The sequence below is a fragment of the Pipistrellus kuhlii genome, unplaced genomic scaffold (genome assembly GCF_014108245.1).
Source record: "Pipistrellus kuhlii isolate mPipKuh1 unplaced genomic scaffold, mPipKuh1.p scaffold_m20_p_16, whole genome shotgun sequence".
In the NCBI taxonomy this organism is placed as follows: Eukaryota; Metazoa; Chordata; class Mammalia; order Chiroptera; family Vespertilionidae; genus Pipistrellus; species Pipistrellus kuhlii.
In genome coordinates, this window is record NW_023425471.1 from 17,233,307 (window position 1) to 17,260,713 (window position 27,407).

Below are 27,407 nucleotides of genomic sequence, written 5' to 3' on the forward strand. Positions count from 1 at the left end.
GATTCAGCATTACATTAGAAAGATCATACACTATTATCAAGCAGGAGTTCTTTCCAGAGATGCAAGGTTGGTACAACATCTGCAAATAAAAACCGTGATACATGACATAAACAATTTGAGAGATAAAAGTCACACAATCCTATCAATTGATGCAGAAAAAGCATATGACAAAATCCAACACCCTTCCTTCTTTTTAATATATTTTATTGAGTTTCTTACAGAGAGGAAGGGAGAGGGATAGAGAGTTAGAAACATTGATGAGAGAAACATCAATTCAGCTGCCTCCTGCACACACCCTACTAGGGGTGTGCCCACAAACAAGGTACTTGCCCTTGACTGAAACTGAACTTGGGACCTTTCAATCCACAGGCCGTCACTCTATCCATTGAGCCAAACCAGTTAGGTCTCAACACCCTTTCTTGATAAAAAAAAACTAGCAGCAAAGCAGGAATAGAGGAGTCATACCTCAACATAATAAAAGCCCTATATAACAAACCTACAGCCGACATCATACTCAATGGCAAAAACTAAAACCATTCCTCAGAACAGGAACTAGACAAGGATGCCCACTCTCACCACTGCTGTTCGACATAATACTAGAAGTGCTAGCCATGGCAATCATACAAGAAATAAAAGGCAACCAAATTGGAAAAGACATAAAACTGTCATTATTTACAGATGATATAGTAATATTGTACATGGAAAACCCTAAAGACTTCATTAAAAAAAACTATTATACTAATTTTAATAAATAAATTTGGCAAAGTAGCAGGATGCAAAATTAACAGCCAGGAATCTATGGCTTTTTTATACACCAATAACGAACTCACAGAAAGAGGGGGGAAAAAGAACAATCCCCTTTACTATTGCACCAAAAAAATTAAGATACCTAGGAATAAACTTAACTAAGGAGGTAAAAGATCTGTGCTCAGAAAACTATAGGACACTGAAAAAAGGAGATAGAGGAAGACATAAAAAAATGGAAGAATATACCATGTTCATGGATTGGTAGAATCAACATAATTAAAATGTCTATACTACCCAAAGCAATCTATAGATTTAATGCAATCCCCAATAAAATACCAACAAACTCTCCAAAAATTAATCTGGAATAAAATAAGACCCCTAATAGTTGCAGTGATCTCAATTGAGAAAGAACAAAATGGGAGGGATCACAATATCAGATATCAAGCTATATTACAAAGCCACTGTTCTCAAAGATGCCTAGTAATGGCACAAGAACAGATATACAGACCAATGGAGCAGAGCAGAGAAACCAGAAACTGACCAAAGCCATTATGCTTAATTAATATTTGACAAAGGAGGAAAGAGTGTAAAAAGGAATCAAGACAGTCTTTTCAACAAATGGTTCTAGGAAAATTGGACAGATACATGGGGGGAAATGAAACTAGACAACCAACTTATACAATACACAAAAATAAACTCAAAATGGAAAAAGGACTTAAACATAAGATAGGAAACTGTAAAAATCTTAGAAGAATCCATAGACAGCAAAATATATGGCGCATGTTGTAGCAATATCTTTACTGATAAAGCTCCTAGGATAAAGGAAACTAAGGAGAAAATAAACAAATGGGACTGCATCAAAATAAAAAGCTTCTGCACAGCAAAAGAAACCATCAACAAAACAAAAAAGAAAGCCCACTTTTTGGGAGAACATATTTGCCAATGTTATATCCAATAATGGCCTCATCTCCAAAATCTACAGGAAACAAATACTTCTGAACAAAAGAAAGATAAACAATCCAATCAAAAAAATGGGCAATGGATTTAAATAAATACCTTCTAAAATGGACATACAGAAAGCCAAGAGACATGAAAACATGCTCAAGGTTGCTAATCATCTGAGAGATGCAAATCAAAATGACAATAATACACAATCTCACTCACACCTGTCAGAATGGCTATCATCAACAAATTAACAAATGACATGTGCTTATGAGGATGTGGAGAAAAAGGAACACTTGTGCACTGTTGGTGGAAATGTAGACTGGTGTAGCCACTGTAGAGATCAGTATGGAGTTCCCTAAAAAAATTAAAAATGGAACTCCCATTTGACTCAGTAATCCTACTTTTATGAATATATCCCAAGAAATCAGAAACACCAATCAGAAATGACATACGTACCCCTATGTTCACAGAAGCACAATTTACAATAGCTAAGATTTGGAAACAGCCTAAGTGCCCATCAGCAGATGACTGGATTAAAGAACTATGGTATATCTATGCAACAGAATACTACATTGCTAGAAAAAAGAAAGAACTATTAGCATCTGCATCAGAATGACTGAACATGGAGAGCATTATGCTAAGTGAAATAAGCCAAAGATAATTAAGTGCATAACTTTGTACTATAAAGCTTAGTACTATACCTTTGTACTATATAGCTTAGTCACTCAATTATTGAAATCAGGACACCTCATGACATTTCTAAGTATACCAATGGCAATAACCTTGGAAAATAAAGTTCAACCTTTTTTTCATGGATAAACAATATGAATATCTTCAGAGACAAAAAGAAGATGATTCATGAAAGAGTATTATCAACTGTGAGAAAGATAAATATCACATGATTTCACTCATTTGTGGAATATAATGAACAATATAAACTGATGGACAAAAATAGTTCCAGAGACAGAGAAGCATTGAACAGACCATCAAATTTCAGAACAAAGGCAGGGGAGGTGGGGGGGTGGTAAGAGACCAACCAAAGGAATTGTATGCACACACATAAGCATAACCAATGGATACAGACACGACGGGGGTAAGGATATGTGCTAGAGGAGTGGGATGGCCAGGCAGAGGAAAAATGAGACATATGTAATATTATATGTAATACTTTAAACAAGAACAAATTTAAAAAAACAACCATATGCTGTGTTTACTCTATGGTAACAAAGTACAATAAGCAATTAGGAAGAATACCTAATTGAAACTTTAATTTACAGCAATTTATCTGCATAATTTGAGCATATTTCTAATCAATTATCATTTGATTTTTCCCATAAAAGTAAAATGTAGCTTCCTTTTAATGACACTGTCTTGGACTTTGTACTTAAGATAATACTTTTAATTTCCTACATATTAAGATAAAACTTATCCTTAAATATATATCAACCCACAAATCTTCTAACCGAAAAGCTCTTTACCTATCCCTAATGTTTTATATTAAGTGCATACCTTTGTACTATATAGCTTAGTCACTCAATCATTGAAATCAGGACACCTCATGACATTTCTAAGTAAACCAATGGCAGTAACCTTGGAAAATAAAGTTCAACCATTTTTTTCTTAAACAATATGAATATCTGTCAGAGACAAAAAGGAGATGATTCATGAAAGAGTATTATCAACTGTGAGAAAGCTCTTGAAAAGTAACGGTTTTTCATACAAAGGTAGCTATGGTTGATTCATTCAACATGACAGGAAAGAATATATAAATGAAGATATTTTGCCAGAGAAAGAGTGGGTTAGGGACTGACCCAGAGGGCAATCTGGATATTTTTACTGTATTGTTTACAAACATTCAGAATTCATGAGGTATAATATGAACAAATGCAGTGTGTGAACATGCTTGCAGGATTGAAGCCTTCCACTTGAAAAGAAAATGTTAAAGAGCCAACAAGGACCGCATGACCTGATCCTTGCTATTTCTATTCACTGCAAATGTGTACAAGATCAATATGTTCAGGCCCTTACTGGAAGCATGTGGCTGCATAAATGAGTGCTGACTTATGCAGAATGAACATCTCTATCCTTTCTTATAAGGCTGTACTGAAGCTGTGGAAAATTTTTCGTTATGTTATATTTATGAAAAACAAAGGTGTTGATATTGCTTAACATACTCATTGAGTGGGAGCCTGCCTCCTCTGGAAAATCAGGTTGCTGAATCCTTCACCTGAAAACTCACCCTGAATGGGGTTAATTAAACCCAGCTGGAGCAAGATACCCAACAAAGATGTTTATTTAGAGAGCCTTTGCTCTTTGGATTGAGCTGTACCTTGAAGAAAATTTATACTCTGGACTTTTCTAGAAGCAAGACTGGCATAGGAAAAGAAAGTTAAGCTGTATTGAAAATTAGGGAAAGCACAGTCCAGTGGCATTTCAAACATAGTTAATAAAGCAATGTTTTGACCCTGGGGATTGGGCTTGGTAAAACAGATAGATGTAGGAAAACCAAAGTAGATATTCCTTAGAGTAAATGTATTATACAGGTAATATATATTTCAATATTATATGACAACATATATGAATGCATATATATGTACTTACTATGTTGTTTTGCTTTTTTTTTTTAACTGTTTTTCATTCATTTACTGAGCTCCTTTATATAAGAAAATTCAAACAAGTATTTTTTTTATCTTAGAATATATACTATTGTATGGAATAGAGTTAAATCCTCTAGGTTTAGACTGTGACTTAAAAATAATACATTTGGTTCACTAAATTACACTGAATTATTATTTTCCTATAATAAATCATCTGCATGTTGTATTGTGTATGCGCTACCCAAGTCTCCTTCCACTTTTTATGAAGATCCACAGAAGAACTCTCTCTCTCTCTCTCTCTCTCTCTCTCTCTCTCTCTCTCCCTCCCTCCCTCCCTCCCTCCCTCCCTTGTTTAATACCAGTAGCTTTGCTATTCCAGAGCAATTATTTCTTTTGATATTCTCAGCCCTGAGTCATAAAATTAACTGTGGTTTGACTGCTAAGCTGCTCAGAGTCTCTTTTAACCCTGAAATATAAAAAAATATACAGGGCCTTATGGTATTTGCTATCTAACCGTGTAGAGATAAGAAAACTGTTTCTTTTTATAATTATTAATTTGATGATGATAATTAATTTTACTACAGCCACTCACATGAGATATGGAACCATTTTTAGCTCTATAGTTTGAACTCATACTAACACATTATTTGTATCAAAAAACAAACTGCATTCTTAGCAAAGTCAGGAAATAACCTTGTTTTTCTCGTAGATTTCCTATTTCAAATATGTTGATCCTCTCCTCCACCATAACCATATGCGTGCTCGGGTCATTTAATCAACAGGTAAATTATATATCATAAACAACACAATAAATATTCTTATTCAGTGCATTCCAGTGCATGGTTATATAAATATGGTCAACACACATAACACATTGCATAGTGGGAAATGATCTGGAACCACATTGGAGAAAAAAATATCAGTCTCTAACCCAATACTTATAAAAATTATTTAATGGCTCAGCAGTCTCCTTACCTATGACTGTGGATGAGAGCATTCAAAGCCAGACCGTCAGACCAGCTGGTGGTGAAGTTAATGACATTAACCTGTGGATAATTACGAGTTGATTGTCGGACCCAGCTCAGGAGAATCTTTTCACTGTTGGTTTGTTGCAATCCAGCCATGATATTTTTCATTACATTTTTTACCTATGTGTGGAAAGAAATTTTCATAAGAAAATGCATTCCCTGAACAAGAACCACACAAATTTATATTTGAATGTTCTTATCTTCAGTAATAAATAATGGGAACTTGCCCTAGCTGGTTTGGCTCAAGGGATAGTGTGTCAGCCTGCGGAATAGAGTCCTGGGTTTGATTCCTGTCAAGGGCACAAACGCGGGCTGTGGACTCGGTCCCTAGAAGGGGGTGTGCAGGAGGCAGCTGATGAATGATTCTCTCTTATCATTCATATTTCCGTGACTCTCCCCCTCTCCCTTCCTCTTTGAAATCAATATAAATATATTTTTAAAAAACAACGGGAACTTTAGAGTTGATTAGTAATAAGAAATATAGATTCTACCAGTTCATTCTAATTAGTAGTCTCTTATAATTTGCTAGTATCTGTGATATACCTATTGGTTGAGTATGGCTAACATCAATTCTGGATTCTGCCATATTAAACTATTAATTTTTAGAACTGATCATTTTCTCACTTTCAGTAGATATGCTAGAAAAGGAAATGTATAAAACATTAGACGTGTTAATCAAGGACTTAAGATATATTAGTGGTTCTAGGATAAGAAGAATAACACAGTGGCTAAAAGAATGGTCTGACTTTTTAATTTTATTTTGTAAGTTGATTTCAGAGAACAATGGAGAGGGAGAGAGATAATAACATCAATGATGAGAGAGAATCATTAATAAGCTGCCTCCTGCATACCCCAGACTGGGGTTAGGGCCCATCACCCTGGCAAGTGCCCTGACCTGGAATTGAACCCAACCATGACCTCTTGGTTCATAGGTCGATGCTCAACCATTGAGCACACCAGCCAGGCTGGGCTTACTTTTTTAAAAGCCTAGATTTAAATTTTGCCTTTGCTATTAATGAATTGTGTTAAGTGGGCAACTTAACCATTTTAGACCTCTGTTTCTTTAACTATACATACAAGGTTATTATAAGAATCAAAGGAAAAACTATACTATAGTAAGATAAATCCCTTAGGTTTAGACTATAACTTAAAATAATGCAAGTTATGTTTACTGACCAAAGTGGAAAAAAGATAGAAATGACTTTGCCTATTTAAAATAAAGAATAAAGAAATCGTCAAAAGAAAAGAATATTTATCTCTAAAAGCTGTGTATGTGTCACCTTTATTTTGTTTTGTGGTGATTTGTTTGTGGTGGTCAGTCTGGTTTAAACTTTTATGCCCTTTTTCAACATAAAAAATTCACATATGAGAGTAGAAAGGTTACAAAATGCCCAAAGCATGGGTCCAGAACTCTGGCTCATTTGTGAGGCCGCAGAAAATGCCATTTAGGAAGCTGCTTTTGTATATAAAAAATATAAAGTTACATAATCCCATTGAGGATACATGCACAGCATAGGTCTTCAGGTGAACATAGAAGACACATCTCACCTTTTGGGAAGTGGTTAGGAGACCTGCTCTGGGTATAGAAGCACATTATCCTGAGCTGAAAGACCTCTCACCTGCTGGAGGGCCCCCAGGGAAAGAGAGGGTTTGGTTACCCTGGACATTCTCACTGTTATTTCATTATTTGATACCTTTGATACTTTGGACCTGATCAGCAAATCTAGGAGCTTTTCTATTAAACAGTCTTAGGCCCAGAATAGTCATTTCACTGAAAACCATAGTCTCCAAGGGTGTGAGGAGTCCATTAGGGGTACTGAGACCCGCTCTCTCCTAAATGGGAGGGCAAAGGTCCGTTTTCTCCCTGCCTGGGAATGAAGAGGGGACTGGTATCCCCTGAACAAAAGAGCTTTGCAAGGGTCACTGTTGACCAAGTGCCTGGCATGAATAGAGGCACCAAATGGAGGGAAAAAAGAAAGAAAAGAAAAAAACAGGGGGTCTGGCAGGTTGGCCCTGTGGTAATTTCTTACATGTCCCTCCCCATCCCCACTCCCGAAGGCTTTATCGGCTTTGTCCCCTGCTGCTTGTTTTTTGGCAGAACCTTAAGGGCTTATGATCTCTGAGGGCAAATACGAAAAGGTGGTGCAGAACATTCAAGATGACCTCACATGCAGGGGGGTTCGCTAATGCCAGGCTGAGGGGCACTGCCCTATGTGCTGGGTCCAGGAACATCCCCTGGGGGCTGAGACCAGCTCCTCAGCAACAGCAGCTGCTGCTCTCTGAGAATCAACCTTATCAACACAAGAGATCCCTGGGCCACAAAGTGCAGGAGTGGGATGGCCTGTAGCTCCTTACCGCCAGTCCTAATCCTGTCCTTCCACCTCATCAGCTATGGTCTCCCCTGCGGAGTCCCCTCGCTGGAGGAATTAAGCCGCGGCATTCAAAAGCAGACGGAAGTCAAATGTAAGTACAGTGGCGGCAAAGCAGCCTAATACCCTGGCTGCCTGGCAACGGAGATGGCCGAATACATGAGGGATGCTATGGCGACTGAGGTCCATCACGGGCAAGCACAACTGCCGCCACGTGCCACGCACGAAGCACGCAACACGTGCCAATCAGCTTATTGGCTGAGCAAACAAGAAGTAGAGGATGGGGCGGGAATAGGAGCGGCCAGAAGGAAGGTGGCCGCTGAGAATGCCGGGTGGAGGACAAAAAAAATCGACAGCAGACCGGACATCCCTTGTGGCGGGATGGGGGCAAACTAGACAGAACACACAGCCAGGGGGGGCACAGCCTGCAGACAGGAGGATTCAGGTGGCTCTAAGTCAAAATCTGGGGACCCCCATGCAGGCGAAGCAACAGCTGCCGGCTGGGTCTTGCTCCCTATTCCCCTTTCCCTTCCCTCCACCAAAACTGAAGTGGAAACCAAGACGTGACCAAAGGAGAAAAAGGCCAGACTCTTGCTTGTATTTTTTAGTATTTTCTGAACATTTTCTTCTAGGCTTTGTGCAAAGCAAATGTCATTCTGCAGGTGGTTGTATATCAGTTTCATTCTTCTTCCTAATCTGATGCCAAAATCCATTCTAAACATTTTTTTCTAGATTCCAAGAAAGCAGTGACACCTCATAGAACAAACCATCTACATATTCTATTATGGGAATAATTACTAGATTACTTCTTTATATTGGTATAATTTAGGCCCCTTATTACATACTTGAAGGAAGTAGAGAAGTAAATGTGGTTAGGTTTTACCAACAAGGGCTTTTCTTTTGGTCAGAGTAAAGTCTCTGTACCACCACCATTTGATTGTATGATGAATATTTATTGTGTATACTAAATATGATATTTTATTTTGCTTCTTCAACCATGCAGAAGTTAACAAATGCCCTTAGGAGAAATACATATTTTAACATCTACAACGATAGTTATCTTTTTATAAAGATTCAATGCAAAAATTAGGATATTAAGTCTAACTTTAAAATACTTGAAAAGGATTTGAGATGATGTTTTGTAAACGTGGTAATGATGTGAAATCTTTACATTTACTTGTTACCATCCCTCCATATCTAAATTAGTTAAGGCAGGATTATCCAGTTTTCTTAATTTCTTTCCGAGTTGCTAATTTAGCCAGTTACTCAGTGAAAATTAGGTCAAATAGTTATGAAAGATACATAACTTTTCTAATCATTAAAGTCATAAAGTACACAACCGCCATATACAGCCATGTACAGCGATTGCTGGATGTGTATCTAGTGACCTATGCTGAACTGAGTCAGAATCAATAGATACTGGCTCAGTGGTGGTGATAGATTTGCACTGATCAGCAACCCTTCAGTGATGAATGGGATTCATTTACTGAATGCTTGGCCAGACTGCCCTCCATGCGCGTAATGACTACCCGGTATTCAATCCAAAACTCCTTTAGCATCATTATGTCACTAATTCTGTTATCAAACTCAGCCTCTGTGGCATTGCTTTTACTTGGGAGCAAATGTTGCTGAGGAAAAAAATTAAGGGCAATAAGAAATCATCAGTCGTCTTTTCCTATATGAAAGACGATTACCAAGAAATCTTTATTAAAGATCAGCCTTCAGTCAGACACTGCACTGGTCCTAAGGTGAATCTTTTAGCAGAAATATTTCCCAGAGTCAGGGCTTACTGTTCCTAAGAGAGAAAGAATCAATGTAAACAAATGTGTGTGTGTGTGTGTGTGTGTGTGTGCAGCTATACATCTATTTTTAAAAGGGAAAAAATGAAATGCCTCTGAGCACTGATTCCACAAAGTAACTGGGAATTAACTGGGCAAAGAAGGTGTGATAGGCATTGAGAGGCACCACCAAGATTCTCCTTCTAGAAAGGGCGTGTTCTCCATTTGTCACCAGGCAGCCTTTAGCTGTCAGTTCCCTCGGGGACTTAACTGAGTTGCAGTCACTTCACCTATGCCCTTGCCCTTCCTAGGGCAGCCCACATCTAGTGACTAATGAAAGGAAATAGTCATTCATTTCAGGCCCATTTAGGACAACTCTAAAGGCTCATTCTAGCTCCAAAGTCCCCAGGGGGTTGAATAAGGCAGTTGTTGGGTGTGCATCTTGACTCTTGTTCTCACTCCAGTCATCCTCTCCCTTCTATAGGTGCTGGCCCTGAAGTCATGCCTTAATTAAGCTGATTAGCTCAAAATCTTCTTCCCAGAATACATCCTGTGACGAAAAGGAGTTGCAGCAGAGGGATAAGTGAGAAGGGTAGAAATAGTTTTCTCCAAGAAATGAGTCACAGTGTATGAAAGACCTGCAGAAGACCAGAGCAAAAACTGTCTGGTACAGAGGCACTAGGTATACTAGTACATATGTGGGAATTCACAGTAAGGGCTTTTAGCAGTGGGAAAACCATCTTCCTCTTGTATGCTATACAAAGAATAAATCAGATACACATTCTAGTGTGAAGTAGCCCTGGAATTGTTTCCTTTGAGTTAGCCAGCAAAACTGGGGCCTAACCTCTTCTAGCACACCTCTATTAGGGAATGTTTTCACCTTCAGCTGGGTACCACAACTGATCTGAACACCATAAAAGGATGGTTTAACCTTAAAAAAAGAAGAGCCCTAACTTGTTTGACTCAGTGGATAGAGCATGGGCCTGCAGACTGAAGAGTCCCAGGTTCGATTCTGACAAGGGCATGTACCTTGATTGCAGGCACATCTCCAGTAGAAGGTGTGCAGGAGGCCTCTGATCGATGTTTCTAACTCTCTATCTCTCTCCCTCTTTGTAAAAAATTCAATAAAATATGTTTTTAAAAAAAAAGAAAGAAAAAGATGTCAAACACACATTGTCTACTTAACAATGGTGTTAAGTAGATGCATACTCTTCAACATAGATATGATTTTCCAGGCTAACAGTGTTAAATAGAAACTGGAAAAACAATGGCAGGGGAAACAGGGTTGACATTTCTGAGTTTTTACAAGTTCAAAGAGAAGGCCTCTAAATGCACTATTAATAATATAGTATGTGGCACTGGAACAAAAGATTCACATTTTTCCATCTTTTAAAGCCATTCTTAATCTGATAAATATGGAAAGTACATTAGGTTGGCCAGAACGTCCCTTAATCTTTGCAGAAATCCAAGGACTTTTTTGACTATTTAATAAGAAGGCAAATATGTACTCTTGGTAAAACTATTTTTTGGGACTCATTGGATTATGATGAGAAGTACTGAGGAGAAGAAATTTTTAGTGTATTTGTAGTTTTAGGAGAACAGTGTGATAGAAGAGAGATAAGATAAGGAGTCAGAGGCTGGAAAAAGTCTAGGTTCTTGTAGTCACAAAGATATAGTAATTCAAGGACATAAATGGAAAACAACAGAGAGGTCTCAGATAAGGAAAGACTGCAGAAGCATTCCTTTTGGTATTCCTGAGGGTGATAAACACCCGACACATGCTAATAAAAAATGAACAAGCTCACAAGCAAATTAAGAAAATATCAAACAGGCTAGTTTTGAAACTATATTGCAGTGGCTTGAAATAGAGCTGGAAAGCATTTTGAGGAGATAAGAAAGTGTGAGGACATATCAGAGAGAGTTTTGATGATAAATACAATTAAAATTTCCTTTGAATGACCTGTTTAGGGCTATGTTTTTCTGCTGTCTTTGTCACGACCAACCTCTGTGAAGCCCAAAGTGTTTTCTATAAGCTGGGGGTCCTTCCAGAAGCCATTTGTTACCAGGCCATAAAATAAATAAAGCAATTGATAGTCCATTAGGAACTTCTGTTTGTTTGCATTTGACAAAGCCTATTTACATCTGTTGAATTTAATGATAAAAAATAAGCTTATGCTTTGAGTCTTTTTATTTCATTTTGGTAACACTTCAGTTTTATTGTTCTTTACATACAATGGAAAAGAGGGGAAAATTGTTCTTTTCTCAAAATAGTTTGATTAATACTGAGAAACAAAAGTAAACCAGTTGGGTGAAAAGCCCTATGTTGCTTTGCTGGTTTTATTTGATACCATCACTATATAAAAAAGGCCCAGAATTGGGAACCTTTGGCTCATTTGAGGAATGCATGAGCTATTCTCTATTGTTAGCCACTATGGTTGTCCTCTCTCCCTTCCCAGAATGCCGTGAAATAGGACTGAGTCTGTTCTGAGTGCTTAGAATAAAAATATATGGGGATGAGGATCAACTGGAAGAACAATATGGCTGCCAAGTTGAATATGTATACCTCTGGTCTATGTCCTGTCTGAACCTAAACAGGACCAACCTACAATTCAAATTAAAAGTCAACCCTACTCTCTCTCCTCCTTCCCTCTGAGAATCCTCAGTCTCATGCATGCTTCCATAAAAAAGTCAACCCTTACTAAATGAAGTACAGTAGTGATGTCTGCTACAATAGGGATAAACCTCAAAGATTATGCTCAATGAAAGGAGCCAGATATCAAAGAACACATATGATTCCATTGATATGAAATGTCCAAAAAATGCAGACACATAGAAACAGTAAATAGATTAATGGTTGCCAAGGGCTGGGGAATGAGAGTGAGGAGTAACTGTCAATGAACATGAGATATACTTTTAGGGTGGTGGCAATGTGCTAAAATTACATTGTTGTGATGGTTGTACAACTCTGTAAATACCCTAAAGTCTTTTATGGATTGGGAGGGCAGGGCTATGTTCCATCCTCAAAATAGTTTGAGAATTCTTGAAAAAAATAACTAAACCAGTCTGGTGTACTTTGAATTTTATACTTAGAACAGGTAAATTTATAATACATAAATTATATCTCAAAAAAGCTGTTTTAGCCCAGCCATTACCGCTCAGAGGCTGAATGTCAACCCAAGCATCAAGAGGTCACTGGTTCAATTCCTGGTCAGGGCACATGCCCTGGTTGCAGTTCTATCCCCAGTAAGCTGGTGGGCTGGGGGGGAAGAGGGGAAGAGGAGAGCACATGCAGGAAGCAGCAAATCAATGTTGATATTTCTCTCTCATCGATGTTTCTATGTCTCTCTTCCTCTCCCCTCTTCTTTCTCTAAAATCAATTAAAACATTTTTAAATATTTTTTTATAAAAAAGTAACTTCTGTTAGTAAAAAAAAAAAACACAGCAGACATAATTATGTTTCAAGTTCTTAAAATATGAGTAGAAAACTCTTAAACAATCACAGTTATTCATGTGATATAACTCTAATGAAGATGGTGCACTGTACTGAGTGCTTTATGGATATTCTTTCATTTCACCCTGATGTGAAATAGATGTTCATTCTTATCTTTTTCTATTTTGACAGTGAGAGAATTATGGCCCAGAAAGGGATGGCATTGAATCGAATGTCATTAAGATGGTAAATGGTGGAGTTGAATTTAAGTTCATGTTGGTCTGATGGAAAAGAAACTATACTCTTTCCACTAAACCAAATGATATTTTTTTTCTGTTTTGCAGAGGTTCAATAAATATAGACATTCAGAAGACCCTATGCTGAAGTACTTCAGAAAAAATGCAATGTCCAAATCAGATTATAAAGTCAGTTTGTAAGTATAACACATATACTCATACAGATGATCACATCCCACTACTCTTTTATTGATGTTGATTTACATTAAAAATACATAAGATTCACAAAGTATCATTGATTTGGTAGTGATTAACAGGAAAAATACTTTTCATTTTCTAAAACTATGTAGGTTCACTTAAAGGTAAGTAATAGAAAACACATATTTGTTAATGACACTTATCTTTTTGACCCATCTCTACCAAGTGAAATAACATTTAGAAAAATATTCCTGCATATGTGCTAGTTTATGTTTTATAATCTGCTGTTCATTCACATCTCAAATGACCTTACTTGTGCTAACTTAAAAGGCAGCACTATAGAGATAGGCTTTGTATTGTTAGAGATGTACACGTTTGTTTTGCAGGTCAATGGGGGAAAGTGAAAGCGAGGATCAGCAACATGTTACTCAAAAAGGAGACATTCATCAGAATTCTTACCTGCCAGTGGAGGATTATATTCCAAATCAAACCAAGAGTCAATTTGTGATTTCCATCTACTATGTCAGAGCTTCCAATATTCACCAAATCAACCTGTTAAAGATAAAGGGAACATATTTGAAGAAGGGAGACAAAATATCTATTTGGAAAGAAAACAATATGAGGAAGTAATTGAACTAGCTATTTTCAGAGCCTAAACAGCATTACCGCTTTTTAAAAATAATCTAAAACTGAAACAATGAATTTGTAAATGCACTTTCTATAATGGGCAAGTTCCCCATACACATTTGCAAAGAGATAGGAAATGAATGTACTTTTAGTAGATCAATAGATTATTGCAAGTTAAAGAGGCTAATCAGCGTATCTCCAAATAAAATTTATAACAGTGATACCACATAAAGAATGTCTAAAATTAAGATTTGATTCTAATACATATTGAAAAGAAAGAAATTTCATCAGTCTTTTATCTAGCTCAAAAGAATGCTATTATAATTAGGGGTGACTATGTTTGACTAGAATGCCCTTGCTTTAGAAACACATTAGAATTCTAATAAACAATGGCGCTAATGGCCAGCTCTCTTTTCTCCATTCAGGGCTGGATTTGGGAATCAAAATCTGGCAGGGTTTCATTTTTCAAGATGTATCTTATCCCCTGTCCATGGTTTTAACATTCTCAGTCAGGGTCAGGTTAAATATAAACATCAGACAAATGAACACATGAAAATATAGTCAACATTACTTCCATTGGGGAAATGCAAAATATAACCACAGTGAACTAGCATTAAACACATCATAATGGCTAAAATTAAACAATAAATTAAACAATAGTGAGAACATCAGATGCTGATGAGGATATGGAGAAACTGGATCACTCACGCATTGCTGATAGCAATATAAATAGTAAAGCTACTCTGGAAAACATTTGACCATTTCTTACAAAGCTAGGTATGTATTCATCATACAGTCCAGCTATTGAACTCTTGGGCATTTATCCCAAAGCAATAGAAACTGGTTTTTATGCAAAACCTTATACATAAGTATTCCCACCAGCTTTATTTGTAATAGCCAAAACTGTGGTACATCCATACCATGGAATATTATTTTGTAATGAAAAGGAATGAACTGTTCATATATATAGCAACTAGGGTGAATATCCTGGAAATTATGCTGATTGAACAAACAAAGCCAACCTCAAAGGGTTACATATACTGTAGTATGATTCTATTTATATAACAGTTTTTGGAATGACAAAAATAGAGGAATGGAAACGTACAGTTGCCAGAGGTAAGGGACTGGAGTGGGGTGGGCAGGAGGGCCACGCCTGGGTGGCTCAGTTGGTTGGAGCATAGTCCATAAACCAAAATGCTGTGGGTTCCATTTCCAGTAGGGGTGAATATTAGAGGCGACTGATTTATCTTTCTCTCTCACATTTCTCTCTCTCTCTCTCTCTCTCTCTCTCTCTCTCTCTCTCTCTCTCTCTCTCTCTCTCTCTCTCTCTCTCTCTCTCTCTCTCTCTCTCTCTCTCTCTCTCTCTCTCTCTCTCTCTCTCTCTCTCTCTCTCTCTCTCTCTCTCTCTTTAGTAATAAAAAGTATATCCTTGAGTGAGGGTTTATTAAAAAAAGGGGGGTGCAGCAGAAGGGATTTTTGTGGTGATGGATGTGTATTGCATCTTGACTCATGGATGAATTGAAAAACAAACATAAATATGTGATAATAATGTATAGAACTAAAGACACACATGCATACACACATGTACAAGTAAAACTGGAAAAATATAAATCCTACTGGTGCACTGTGTCAATGTTGATGTCCATGGTAATTTCGTACTATGTATAGTATGCTACCATCATGTAAAGCTGGGTTAAGGGTACACAAGATCTCTGCATTTTTGCTTACAACTATATGAGAATTTATAATAATATCAAAATGAAAAGGTTAACTAAAAATAAGTACCCAGGGATACTTTAAAAGCAGAAAATATCACAATAAAGCAAATAGGCAACTTAATCTGAAACTGTCAGAGCAAGGTTGAAGGTTGAGGAGTAACTTAGGTTTCTTTACCTATTTACTATCTTGGATCACTGATCACTTTGGTTGAATTTTCTTTTTTAAAATATATTTTATTAATTTCAGAGAGGAATGGAGAAGGAGAGAGAGATAGCAACATCAATGATGAGCAATAATCATTGATTGGCTGCCTCCTGCAATTCCCCATTGGGGATAGAGCCCACAATCTGGGTGTGTGTCCTGATCAGGAATTGACAGTGAATTCCTGGTTCATAGGTCGATGCTAAATTAATGAGCCACACCAGCCAGATGCTTTAGTTGAACTTTCTTTGGGCTTCCTCCAGGATCCTGCCATTTTGTTCCACAGGATCCTTAGAGCAGTGACCTGAGAGAAACTGGTTATCATCCCTAGATATCTTCACTAAGTAATTGAGAATCATTGTGGTTAAAGCTTTCATTCTCAGTCTCTAAACTAGGGGTGTCGAACTCAATCAGAGAAGGGGCCAAAATCTAAAATCCAGCCTAAATCGCGGGCCGAATGGTTTACTGAACAGTCATAAACTGTCATTGTGATGGAAACGCAGCGGAGTGCAGTGATGACAGCGCAGTGCGGGCCACATTGCAAGGCCTGGCGGGACGGATTTGGCCCGCGGGCCTTGTGTTTGACACATGTGCTCTAAACCCTTACTGGACTAAATTTCACTCTGATCTGTCCTTCCCACTTTTTTTTTCCTTCAGTGAGATGGCTTCACCTTTCTCTTAATACTAAAAGTATATTACTTATCATTCATGCCAATTTTCTAAATTTGAATAAGTTAAAAATATTAAGTTATCTGGGAAATCCAGTTGAAAACCAAAGGCTACTCTTCGGTGTAATGATCAAATCACTCCGAATTAATCCCACATACACTTATTTGCAGGTTTATTGGCTAATTAAATACTTAAATTTATTTTTGTATCCCAACTATATAAAAATTATTGGTCACTTGGCTTAAGCCAAATTAATGAAACACAAGAAAATGTAGAATCATTTAAAAAAGGATAAAGGATCAAGATACAAGTTCATGGTTGAATTACACACAAAATTTAAAGTAAAGGATAATATTAAGCTATTCAATGCATTAAATGCGAGTGTGGTATCATATGGACTTTACAGAGAAGTGTCATGCAAATGGACATTTCAGTAAATTTATATAGACAAGCAGATAAATGAAAGTCCTGAAAACTGCTTAAAAGATAGAATGACTTTCTTGGATATAGGAGCATCAAGGTGAAAACTGCCATTGTAAGCTATTATATGTCTACTTATTTTTGCAATACAGATGTTTTTCATTAGACAACTAAGTTTCAAGAGTATCCCATGCAAATCTTCCCTAATTCAGTATGCTGTAGTTAATATGAATATTTCAAATTATGGGGCATTCATATAAATTTGACTTACAAATGCAGATATATGCTATATTTTCATTTTAATTATACAAAGTAGAATATATACATTTCTAGAATTTATTAGGGAAGGAAATATAGTGTTCTTCAGGGAGATTAATAACCCAAGAACAAGAAAGTACCATGATCCACTTTTCATTTGGGGATTCTTCATGTGGCAATAGAAAGATTGTTTTGGGTATTTTGGCATCCTGTAGTTGGGTTATAAGAAATGCAACCATCATCATTTTTTCAGTGGTAAACTATACATGCTAAACTTTATGCTGTTCACTATATCTATGCATGTATTTTTGTGTGTGTATATAATATCAATTTGGTTCTTTTAAGAAATATTGTATTCCTTTATAAATATGACCACACAAATATTATTTTACATAAGTGCATGAGTAAGATCTCATACATGCCTCTCTCTTGTTTTTCTAGAGACAAGTTTTCTTTTTCATTTTGTTTTCCCTACTTTCTTCCTGTTTTTTTTTCTTAATCTGACCTAAAAAACTACTTTCACATTTTTTCCCCATTCAAGTGATTATTGTATTGTGAGTGTGCACATATGATATCACATGTACACAAATCTAACGGGTTTTATACTGTACCCTCCAAAAAAGCACATTATTCAGATTCTATGAAACATTGCTTTTACCAAACAATCTATTTTATTCATTTATTTTAATGACTATATAATATCTTATAGTTTGGATGTATCAGAGTATTTAGTTAGTTCCCTATTAGTTGACATTCAGTTTATTTCTAAGGTTGTAATATTTATTTTATTTTTATTTTCCACTTTATATAATGCTCGAATGGACATCATGCATTATCCATCCTCAAATATTGATGCTTCCATTGTGATAATCGCTATTTCCAGAAATGTATCTACTAGATCAAAGGAGATATATATTTTTTATTTTAGTGGATATTTCTTTATAAAAGGATTTAGCATTTAATATTTTACCCATAAATAGGTATTTCTTCTTTTATATTTTGCCTATCTGATGAGTAAGAAGATATTACTTTGTTAATCTAATTGATTTGCATGATTCCTAGTATATTTGGAATATCTTTTTGTATGACTGATTATTACAATTTCATCTGTGAATCATCTGTTAATATGCTTTGTTTATTACCTATAGGTTAGTTTTCTTTTCTTTCTTAATTTTAAGGACTCTTTGCAACTAACACCTCACATTTACTGAGTTACCATGGATAAGATATGGTTATAATCAATTTAATATAGTTCAACATAATAGAATTTTTGAATTTACATTCAAAAGTGAGATTGTCTTACACATTTAATATTCCATTTTGTGATTGTCGGCTGATGTTAGTAAGGTTATTCTGACATCACAAAAAGAACTGCAAAGTTTTATCTTTTTATATACTCTTAAATACTAGTAGCTTAAAATATGAGAAACATTTATTCTAGATGGATGAGGTTAAATTCATTTGTGAAGAATACTGGTATATGGTATATTTTTCAGTGGTAGATCTCTAATAACTTACCAATGTTTTCTGGAAGTAATTACTCTAGTTTAATTTTCTGCTATTCGTGCATCAATTTTAGTTATTTGCATTGTAGTAAGAAATTATTCATGTCCTGGATTTACTACAGAATTTCTTACAGTATTTTAATTTCTTCTCTATCTGTGGTTTTACTTCCTTTCTTATTACTAACCTTCTGTATTTTCCATTCTCATTCTCTTCATATTTTTGTTGTGATTAAAAGAGGTTTATCTTTTTCTGTTGATCTATTCAAAGAGCCAGTTTTTTAATGTATTCAGCCTATTTTTAAATTATATTTTGAATCCAATATTCATTGTTGTTTTTTAATAATCTCTTAAATAGAGAAATAGAGTTAATTATTTTATTTCTATCTTTAAAATAATTAAGGCTATAGAGTTTTCTCTGAATATAGCTTTTAGTCTAACCACATCATCATCACACTGAAAGTGTGAGCTACTTACAAGTTTGTGTACATTTTACAACAGGGAAATGGGATTTCAAAGTTATATAAAGAACATTATAAACTGTTGAACAAAAATAGATAGAGGCAAAGAAGCTTCAAACAGTCAAACTGCAGGGGGAAGGTAGGGGAAGGCTGGGGGGGTGGAGGTAAAAGATCAACTGAAGGACTTGAATACATGCATATAAGCACAACCAATAGCAAGACACTGGGGGTGGCAGCAAGGGGGAGCCAAGCGGGGGTGGGGGGGGGGAGGTGCTCAGGGCAAGTATCAGGAAGAAGGGGAGGCCAGAGGGAGGTCAGTGGGGCAAAAAAAAGGAGACATATGAACTACTATTTGTAATATCTTAAACAATAATTTTAAAAAAAGATAAGCAGATCTAGATGTGCAAGGCAATTCCTTAAATCTAAAGAACTCTTCTTGAAGTATCTTAATAAGCTCTGAATTAACAAATATTGCACACCATCATGATGACAGGAATATTAATAATATTAATATTCATTAAGAAGGGGGAGTGGTATTCTGTCATGCTTGAAGAGGATTTTTCATGCTCTTTACATGACTACTGAATGCTTCTTATTGACAGTATAGCCCATTTTGACTCTAAATTCTCATACACTTAGAGTTGTTATAATGCCATATTTTTTACCATATAGCTATGAGTGATATATTTTTTTTAAAAATGATTACTAGCTACCCTTAAATAATCATTACCATACTGCACAATGCTTCTCTCTTTTATTTTACATATTTTTATAATATATGGTTTGAAATTCTATCTTTTAAGGATTCTCAATCTAATTTCTAAATAACTGTAAAAATAGAAAACAAAAACTAGAATATGTTAATACCTGTGTGAAATAAATAATTATGTCTGTCTAGTAAGCAAAACAAAAAAATATATATTTGTATGACATATACCAATATGTTAATAAATGGACTCAGTGTGAGAGAGAAAGTGTGTGTGTGTGTGTGTGTGTGTGTGTGTGTGTGTGTGTGTGTCAGTATTGTGACAAGCACTAGATAGCAAGAAATTCAAGACTGAGGTCATTAAGGATTTCCAAAGTTCTGTTTTCCTGTTTTCAGAATGAAAGCATCTGATACCAATTTTCACACCTGTGAAAATTGATACTCTATGCGAAAATTAAATAGCTGCATTGAATTTTTGCAGAAACAAGTTCACCTACACATAAAGATTGGTTTTTGGATTTCCTAAAAACAGACCTAAGACTTTGCTCATGGAGTAATATTAGATTCTGGCTCAGAGTTTTATATTATTATTTGTGGAAGATGCTTTATTCTAAGGTGATTTTGGAAGATAGAAAATTCTCACCATTTGCCTTGACATAATGGAAACTTATTGTGGCTCCAGCAGAATATTTCAGTATGAACTCAGGAAAACATACCTTGAATCAGGAAGAGCAGGATGCAAACATACACCTAGGAAACCTAATGAACTGGTTTTCGAATCATCTATTGTTATGGATTTTATAGGTGTGAGGACACAAATTGAACAAATTCTGTTCCAACCCTAGTACTTAGGCTAAAATATCTGACTTTGTACAAAAATATATATTTAATAATTTATAATTAATATTAGAGGCCCAGTGCATGAGATTCATGCATTGGGGTGGGGGTTCCTTCAGACCAGCCTGTGCCTTCCCACAGTCCAAGACCCCTAGGGGGATGTTCACCTGCCAGCTTGGAGTTCTTGCCTAAGCTGGCTTAGACATCCCTCTCAAAGTCCAGAAAAACCTAGCTCCTTACCACCCACCTGCTATTGGGTCTAGTAATAATTAATGTCGTTTTTAAACATTCCTTTAAAATCTTGCTTGGCGTTGACTTGTATTGACATAACCTTCAAACACGTGGTATCTACAGAACGTGTGAAGTGCAATTAACAAGTTTTGCTTGAAAAAGTTTGTGTTTGGTTTGGTTTTTGTTGCAAAACTAGGGCTAAGAAGATGGCGGATGAAGAGCATATTCGGCACTGCATGCTTTACGAGTTCCAATTAGGAAGAAAAGCAAGTGAGGCTGCAAAAAACATCTGTAGTGCTCTTGGTCAAGATGCAGTTAGCGCCAGAAAATGCCAGCGTTGGTTTGAGAAATTTCGCGAGGGAAATTTTTCCTTAGATGACAAGAGTGGTCGAGGCCGTGTGTCCAATTTTGATCAAGAAGCTCTTCAAGCTCTTTTGGTGCAAAATCCTCAAATTACCCAACAAGAGCTTGCGACAACTTTAAATTGTTCACAAAAAACAATTTCCAATCAATTGCGTGCACTTGGCAAAGTCCAAAAGTTTGGAAAATGGGTTCCTCATGAGTTGACCGACAACAACCGTAATCAAAGAGTCACAATTTGCAGTTCGCTCCTCTCTCGTCAAAACTGTTTGCCGTTTTTAGAGCAAATTGTTACCGGAGATGAAGAATGGGTGCTGTATGTTAATTTGAAAAGGCGGCCTCAATGGTTGGACAAAAATGAGGCTCCGCAGCCCACGCCAAAACCTGACTTGCATGCGAAAAAAGTGATGTTGTGTCTTTGGTGGAATTTTAAAGGAATTCTTCATTATGAACTTTTACCATCTAACCAAACCATTACAAGTGCAGTGTATAGTGCCCAATTGGAAAGGTTAGCCCAAGCTTTAAGAGAAAAAGAACCCGCGCTGATTAATCGGAAGGGCGTAATTCTTCACCACGATAACGCACGACTGCATACTGCAAGAATCACTGCTGAAAAACTGTGCCAGTTGGAATGGAAAGTTCTCCCTCAACCTGCATATTCTCCTGATATTGCCCCTTCCGATTACCATTTGTTTCGTTCTTTGCAAAACTTTCTTCTTGGAAAAAAATTTAATAATGAAGAATGCCTCAAAAATGCATTGACCGAATTTTTTGCATCAAAATCACAAGAATTTTACAACAGAGGGATTAAAATGCTTCCTGAGCGTTGGGCACAAGTAGTAGAAAACAATGGCAACTATATTGTTGATTAAATTTTGTTGTATTGTTTAAATAAATTCGATTTTAAAAAGTATTAGAAAACGACATTAACTATTACTAGACCTAATAGCTACTTTTTACCGCTTGGCTTGCTGCTCCTTGGTAATTCCACAGACGCAAGAGAGGCTCCCACTATTGCTGCTGCACTTGCCAGCCACAAGCCTGGCTTCTGGCTGAGCAACACTCCCCCTGTGGGAGTGCACTGACCACCAGGAGACAGCTCCTGCATTAAGCATCTGCTCCCTGGTGGTCAGTGTGCATCATAGCAACCGGTCATTCCACCTGTTCTGCCATTCAGATGATTTGCATATTAGGGTTTTATTATATAGGATACAAATATTACAGAGAGTACTGATACCTACTGGTGCTCTACCTCCTAAATTGATTTATTAACTACTGGAATATGAAGAGCAATTAATTCTCTTCCATTGGTTATCCAAGAGAGGAATAGTTGTTTTATCCCAGATTTTGTTATGTTTTGTAAAGCGACAATTTTCTTTTTATTGAGGTAAAATTAACATATACTTCAAATCTCTGTATAAGACAACTTTAACTATATATTAGGGAAGCTTTAAAAAATGTATATGCTTATGTAACAAACATTCATTCCAGTCTAGAAAAAGCATTTCTAACATGTTAGAAAATTGTCTAGTTCCCCATAAAATTACTATTCTTATTTCCCAGGTTTTTTTTTTTCCTTTACTTATTTATTTTTATTTTTCAATTACAGCTAGTCTTCATTTTGTTATCCAGGTTGATCTATAATTTAGTTTTAATTCCAGTTTTGTCCTGGGAGGGTGTGAGTGTAATATCCACCTACTCCACTGCCATCTTGCATCTCCCCATTTGCAGTTCTAACTTGGATGTTGTGGAAAGGTATATCTCATTCAATAAGGAACCATCATCTTTCCAATAAACTGTATTTTCTTATTAGACAACCACTGAGAATGACATTTCAGAATGAAAACACTTCCTGTATCATTCAGCCAACTACAATTAGGTTAAGGGTAGAAGTTTCCACACATTTGTTTCAGAGGATGTGGTTCTTCAGGCTCACTTCAGATTTCAAAATCTATTATCCTAAGGAGGAATCACTTTTGTTCCTTGATATGCAGGATATAACCTGAGAATTCTTTAAATTAAAGAAGATATAGTGATAATGGTAAGCCAGTTTTTTACTCATCAGTCTTGGTATGTGAGTTTAAATAAATGAAAAATGATGCAAAGTAAATCTTATGAAATAACTTTATATATAGAATGCCAAGATTATGAAAGGAACCATAAATATCATCTTTAAAAGTGTAAATGAATTTCCTTAAGTACAAATTTAAACAATAGCTAACAGGGAAATACCATGCATGGCAATATATATATATATATATATATATATATATATATATATATATATATATATATATATATATATATATATATTGCTAATATGCAAAGTGTCCCTTCAGTAGTTCAATCAAGAGACCGGGAGTTCGATCACTCACTATGATGTGTGCTGACCACGAGGGGGTGGCACAGAACAAAGGAAGGCCCTGGCTGGCAGCTGGAAGGATGGCTGCAGCCGGCAGCCAGAGGCCCTGATAGGCCCTGATCACCGGCCAGGCCTAGGGACCCTACCTGAGCACAAATTTTGAGTACCGGGCCTCTAGTCTTTTGTATAAAGATCTGTTCTGATACTTAGATCTCATGCAAATAACCTGTCTTCTATTTATTTGGTTCTTTCGTACCCATGCATTTCTTTCTCATAAATGGTTTATAACTGAGTATTTCCTTCCAACATTTTATAAAATATCTGCCATTGTATAGTCAAGCTAAAGAGACTTCTCTATATTGAAACAACACTCCTCAAGTATTTATGTAACCTCCCAAATATAATGCATTTAAAAGACCAGAAATGCAGGAAAAGCAAAATAGTTTTATTGCACTGCAGCATGTGCTTTTATAACTGTACTTAAGAAATATAAAATTTTAAGACTTGTGGGCATAAATCATACTTTTTTTTTCCATTGAGAGATATAGGTATTAAATCTCTCATTATTAAATTATGAATAGTTCAATATATACAACTAAAGGGTAGGCTGCACTGGCCATTGTGGACCAGCTTTCCACTGGAAAGTTTTCTTTATTCCTTCTTAGATACTCATCTTCCACAGATTACTTTTTATTTTATGCAAATATAGACCCTTATATTGAAAAATACATTTTAAACAATCATATTTTGACCTAGAATACATAAAAATATACTTCTGGGTACTCACCATGAAGATTTTACCCCTACCTTCAATGATTAAGCTTTAAATATTAAGTCATTCATTAAATATTTTTGACCTTCCACTATATACCAGATATTAAGTGTTGAAGACAGACAAAGAGTAAAAAATGGGCTGCATTATCCAATTGCATATACTGGTGAAATAAGTTAAAATTTATTTATATTTTGAATGTGTTTATGTTCACAATTACCTATCACAAGGTAATTATTTTTAATGGAACTGTGTTTTTACTTGCTTATACTCTGCCTCTAACAAAAAAGATTTGAAGTGGTTAATTTAAGAAAGTTATAATGTTAAGAAAATATAAATATTAAAGGGATGAAGGAAAATTAAAACTAATGTATCAATATAGAAGTTTAAAGCAGTATTCTAATCCTATCTAATAAAAGAGTAATGTGCAAATTGACCATACCTCTGCCACACCCACTAGCCATGCCCACCAGCCACACCCACCAGCCAATCAGGAGAAAATATGCAAATAAATCCAATCAAGATGGCTGCAGCCACAGAGAGCAGAAGGGAGGCTTGAATTTTCCCGCCAATGGAGAAAGCCAAATTGAGTGGCAGCTCAGGCCTCCACTCAATGCTACAAAGGTTCAATGATAGAAGATTAAATCCCAACAAAAATGGCAGCAGCCACAGAGCTTGAGAGAGCATGAGGCTTGACTTGTCCCCAGCAATGGAGGAAACCATGCTTTCCAACTGCCCTGGCTGGCCCAGGTCTCTTTTTAAGGCAACAAAGTTTCAGTTATAGAAGATACATAAATTCCAACAGAAATGACTGCCACCAAGGAGCAAGCAGAAGGCTTTGCTCCAGTCCAGGCTACAAAGTTTCAATTGTAGAAGATAAATAATTCCCAGATACCAGAGCCTCTACTTGGGTCACTGGCAGGGGGGGGGGTGTTGCCATCCTGCAAACCACCACAGGCCCCTTGCCCAGGCTGCCCCATACACCAAGGGAACCCCCACCCTGATCTGGGACACCATTCAGGGCAAATCAGCCAGCCCCTACCTATGCAACAGGCCTCTATCCTATCTAATAAAAGAGTAATATGCAGTTTGACCATCACTCCAACACACAAGACAGCTGCCCCCATGTGGTCAAAGATCCTGCCCCCATGTGGACACAAGATGGTCACCATAAGATGGCCAGCAAGGGAGAGAAGTTGGGAGGGACCAGGCCTGCAAGGGAAGGCAGTTGTTGACAATCAAGCCTGCAGGGGAGGGCAGTTAGGGGTGACCAGGCTGGCAGAGGAGGGAAGTTTGGGGTGACCGAGCTTGCAGGGGAGGGCAGTTATGGGCAAATAGGCTGGCAGAGGAGCAGTTATCCATCAATCAGGCTGGCAGGGGAGGGGTTACGGGTGATCAGGCTGGCAGGTAGAAGAGCTTAGGGGCAATCAGGAAGGCAGGCAGATGAGCAGTTGGGAGCCAGCAGTCCTGGATTGTGAGAGGGATTTTCATTGCCCATTTAGGCAAAATCCTAGTAGGATTGTGCTTAAACAAGCAGTCAGAGATCCCTCAAGGGGTCCCAGATTGGAGAGGGTGCAGGTTGGGCTAAGGGACATCCCCCCCATGCACGAATTTTGTGCACTGGGGCTCTAATAGAACATAAAATACAATACTAAACTTTTAGGTAAAGTAGCTCATAATTAAACTAAGCAAAATTTCTTAGGTGGGATACTAGATGCTAGAGGGTATTATTTGAGAAAATAGGCACTGTTCTCAATATTTTGACATCATAGCATAACATTAAAATTATATACATTTTCAATATTAACTTGAATTTTTATAAATACAATTTTTATAAATTTAAGAATATGTATAAATATCTTATACCTAACAATAGAGAATGCCATTTTAATTACAACAAGAATCCTATATAGCCACAGTTTTCTAATCTTGAGCCATGTATACTGATTTCAAGAACAAGCAACTTGGCACTAGCAAAAAAAAAAAATTTAGATATATGGCTAATATTAATTATAAGAAAAAAATTATTATAATATGGCTTATAGCCATATTATTATTATACCCCAAAATATCCATTTTTACAAATTATAGGATAACTAGAGGCCCATTGCACAAACATTCATGCAATAGGCCTTCCTTCCCCTGGTTGCCAGCATCGGTTTTTCTCCAGCACCCAGGACCTAGGCCTTCACTCTGGCTACTGTCTTCAGTCTTTATTCTAGCCAGAGTGCCACTCTTATAGATCCCTCCACTTCTGCCCTCCCCTCATAGTAGGCATCCTGTCCTACCCAACTGCTCTGTGCCTGCATGCATGCTGCCCAGAGGCCCAGAGTGGCTGGGGGGCAGGGCCGCTGTCATCTTTAATGGGTTAATTTGCATACTCACTCCTGATTGGCTTTTGGGCATCACAAAGTGATGGTCAATTTGCATATTTGCCTTTTATTAGCATAGATGGGTACCTAAATTTTAAGTTGAATATACAAGGAAAAACATACCATTTTCCCTAGATGCAAGAAATGCACTGGGTTTGGGGAAGAATAAACAATTTACCTTATAAAATTATTTTAAACTGGAGGCCCAGTGTATGAAATTCGTGCACACGGGGATGTCCTTCAGCCCATCCTGCACCTCTCCAATCTGGGATCCCTTGACGGGTGTCTGACTGCCCATTTAAACGGGAAGTCAGACATCCGTCTCACAATCCAGGACTGTTTGTTTCCAACTGCTCATCTACCTGCCTGTCTGATTGCCCCTAACCACTTTTGCCTGCCAGCCTGATCACCGCCTAAACACTCCCCTGCCAGCCTGATTGATGTCTAATTGCTCCCCTGCCAGCCTGTTTGCCCCCAACTACCCTCCTTTGCTGGCCTGGTCACCCCCCAACTTCCCTCCCCTGCAGGCTTGATTGCCCCAACTGCTCTCCCTTGCAAACCTGGTCCCTCCCATCTACCATC

At 36.9% G+C, this 27,407-nt stretch overlaps 1 protein-coding gene across 4 annotated transcripts in view; it reads right to left on the reverse strand.

Annotated features, from left to right (window-relative positions):
- DMD (dystrophin) overlaps window positions 1-27,407 on the reverse strand; it is a 1,962,662-nt gene that overhangs the window by 1,722,115 nt on the left and 213,140 nt on the right. For all 4 annotated transcript variants that reach the window (XM_045582357.1, XM_045582356.1, XM_045582355.1 and 1 more), the window contains 2 exons: window positions 13,788-13,880; window positions 5,265-5,437 (listed from right to left, as the gene is read on the reverse strand). In XM_045582357.1, coding sequence (XP_045438313.1) covers window positions 5,265-5,425 — 161 coding nt within the window. In that variant the 5' untranslated portion in view covers window positions 5,426-5,437; window positions 13,788-13,880. Of the gene's footprint in view, window positions 1-5,264; window positions 5,438-13,787; window positions 13,881-27,407 lie in introns of those variants that run through there.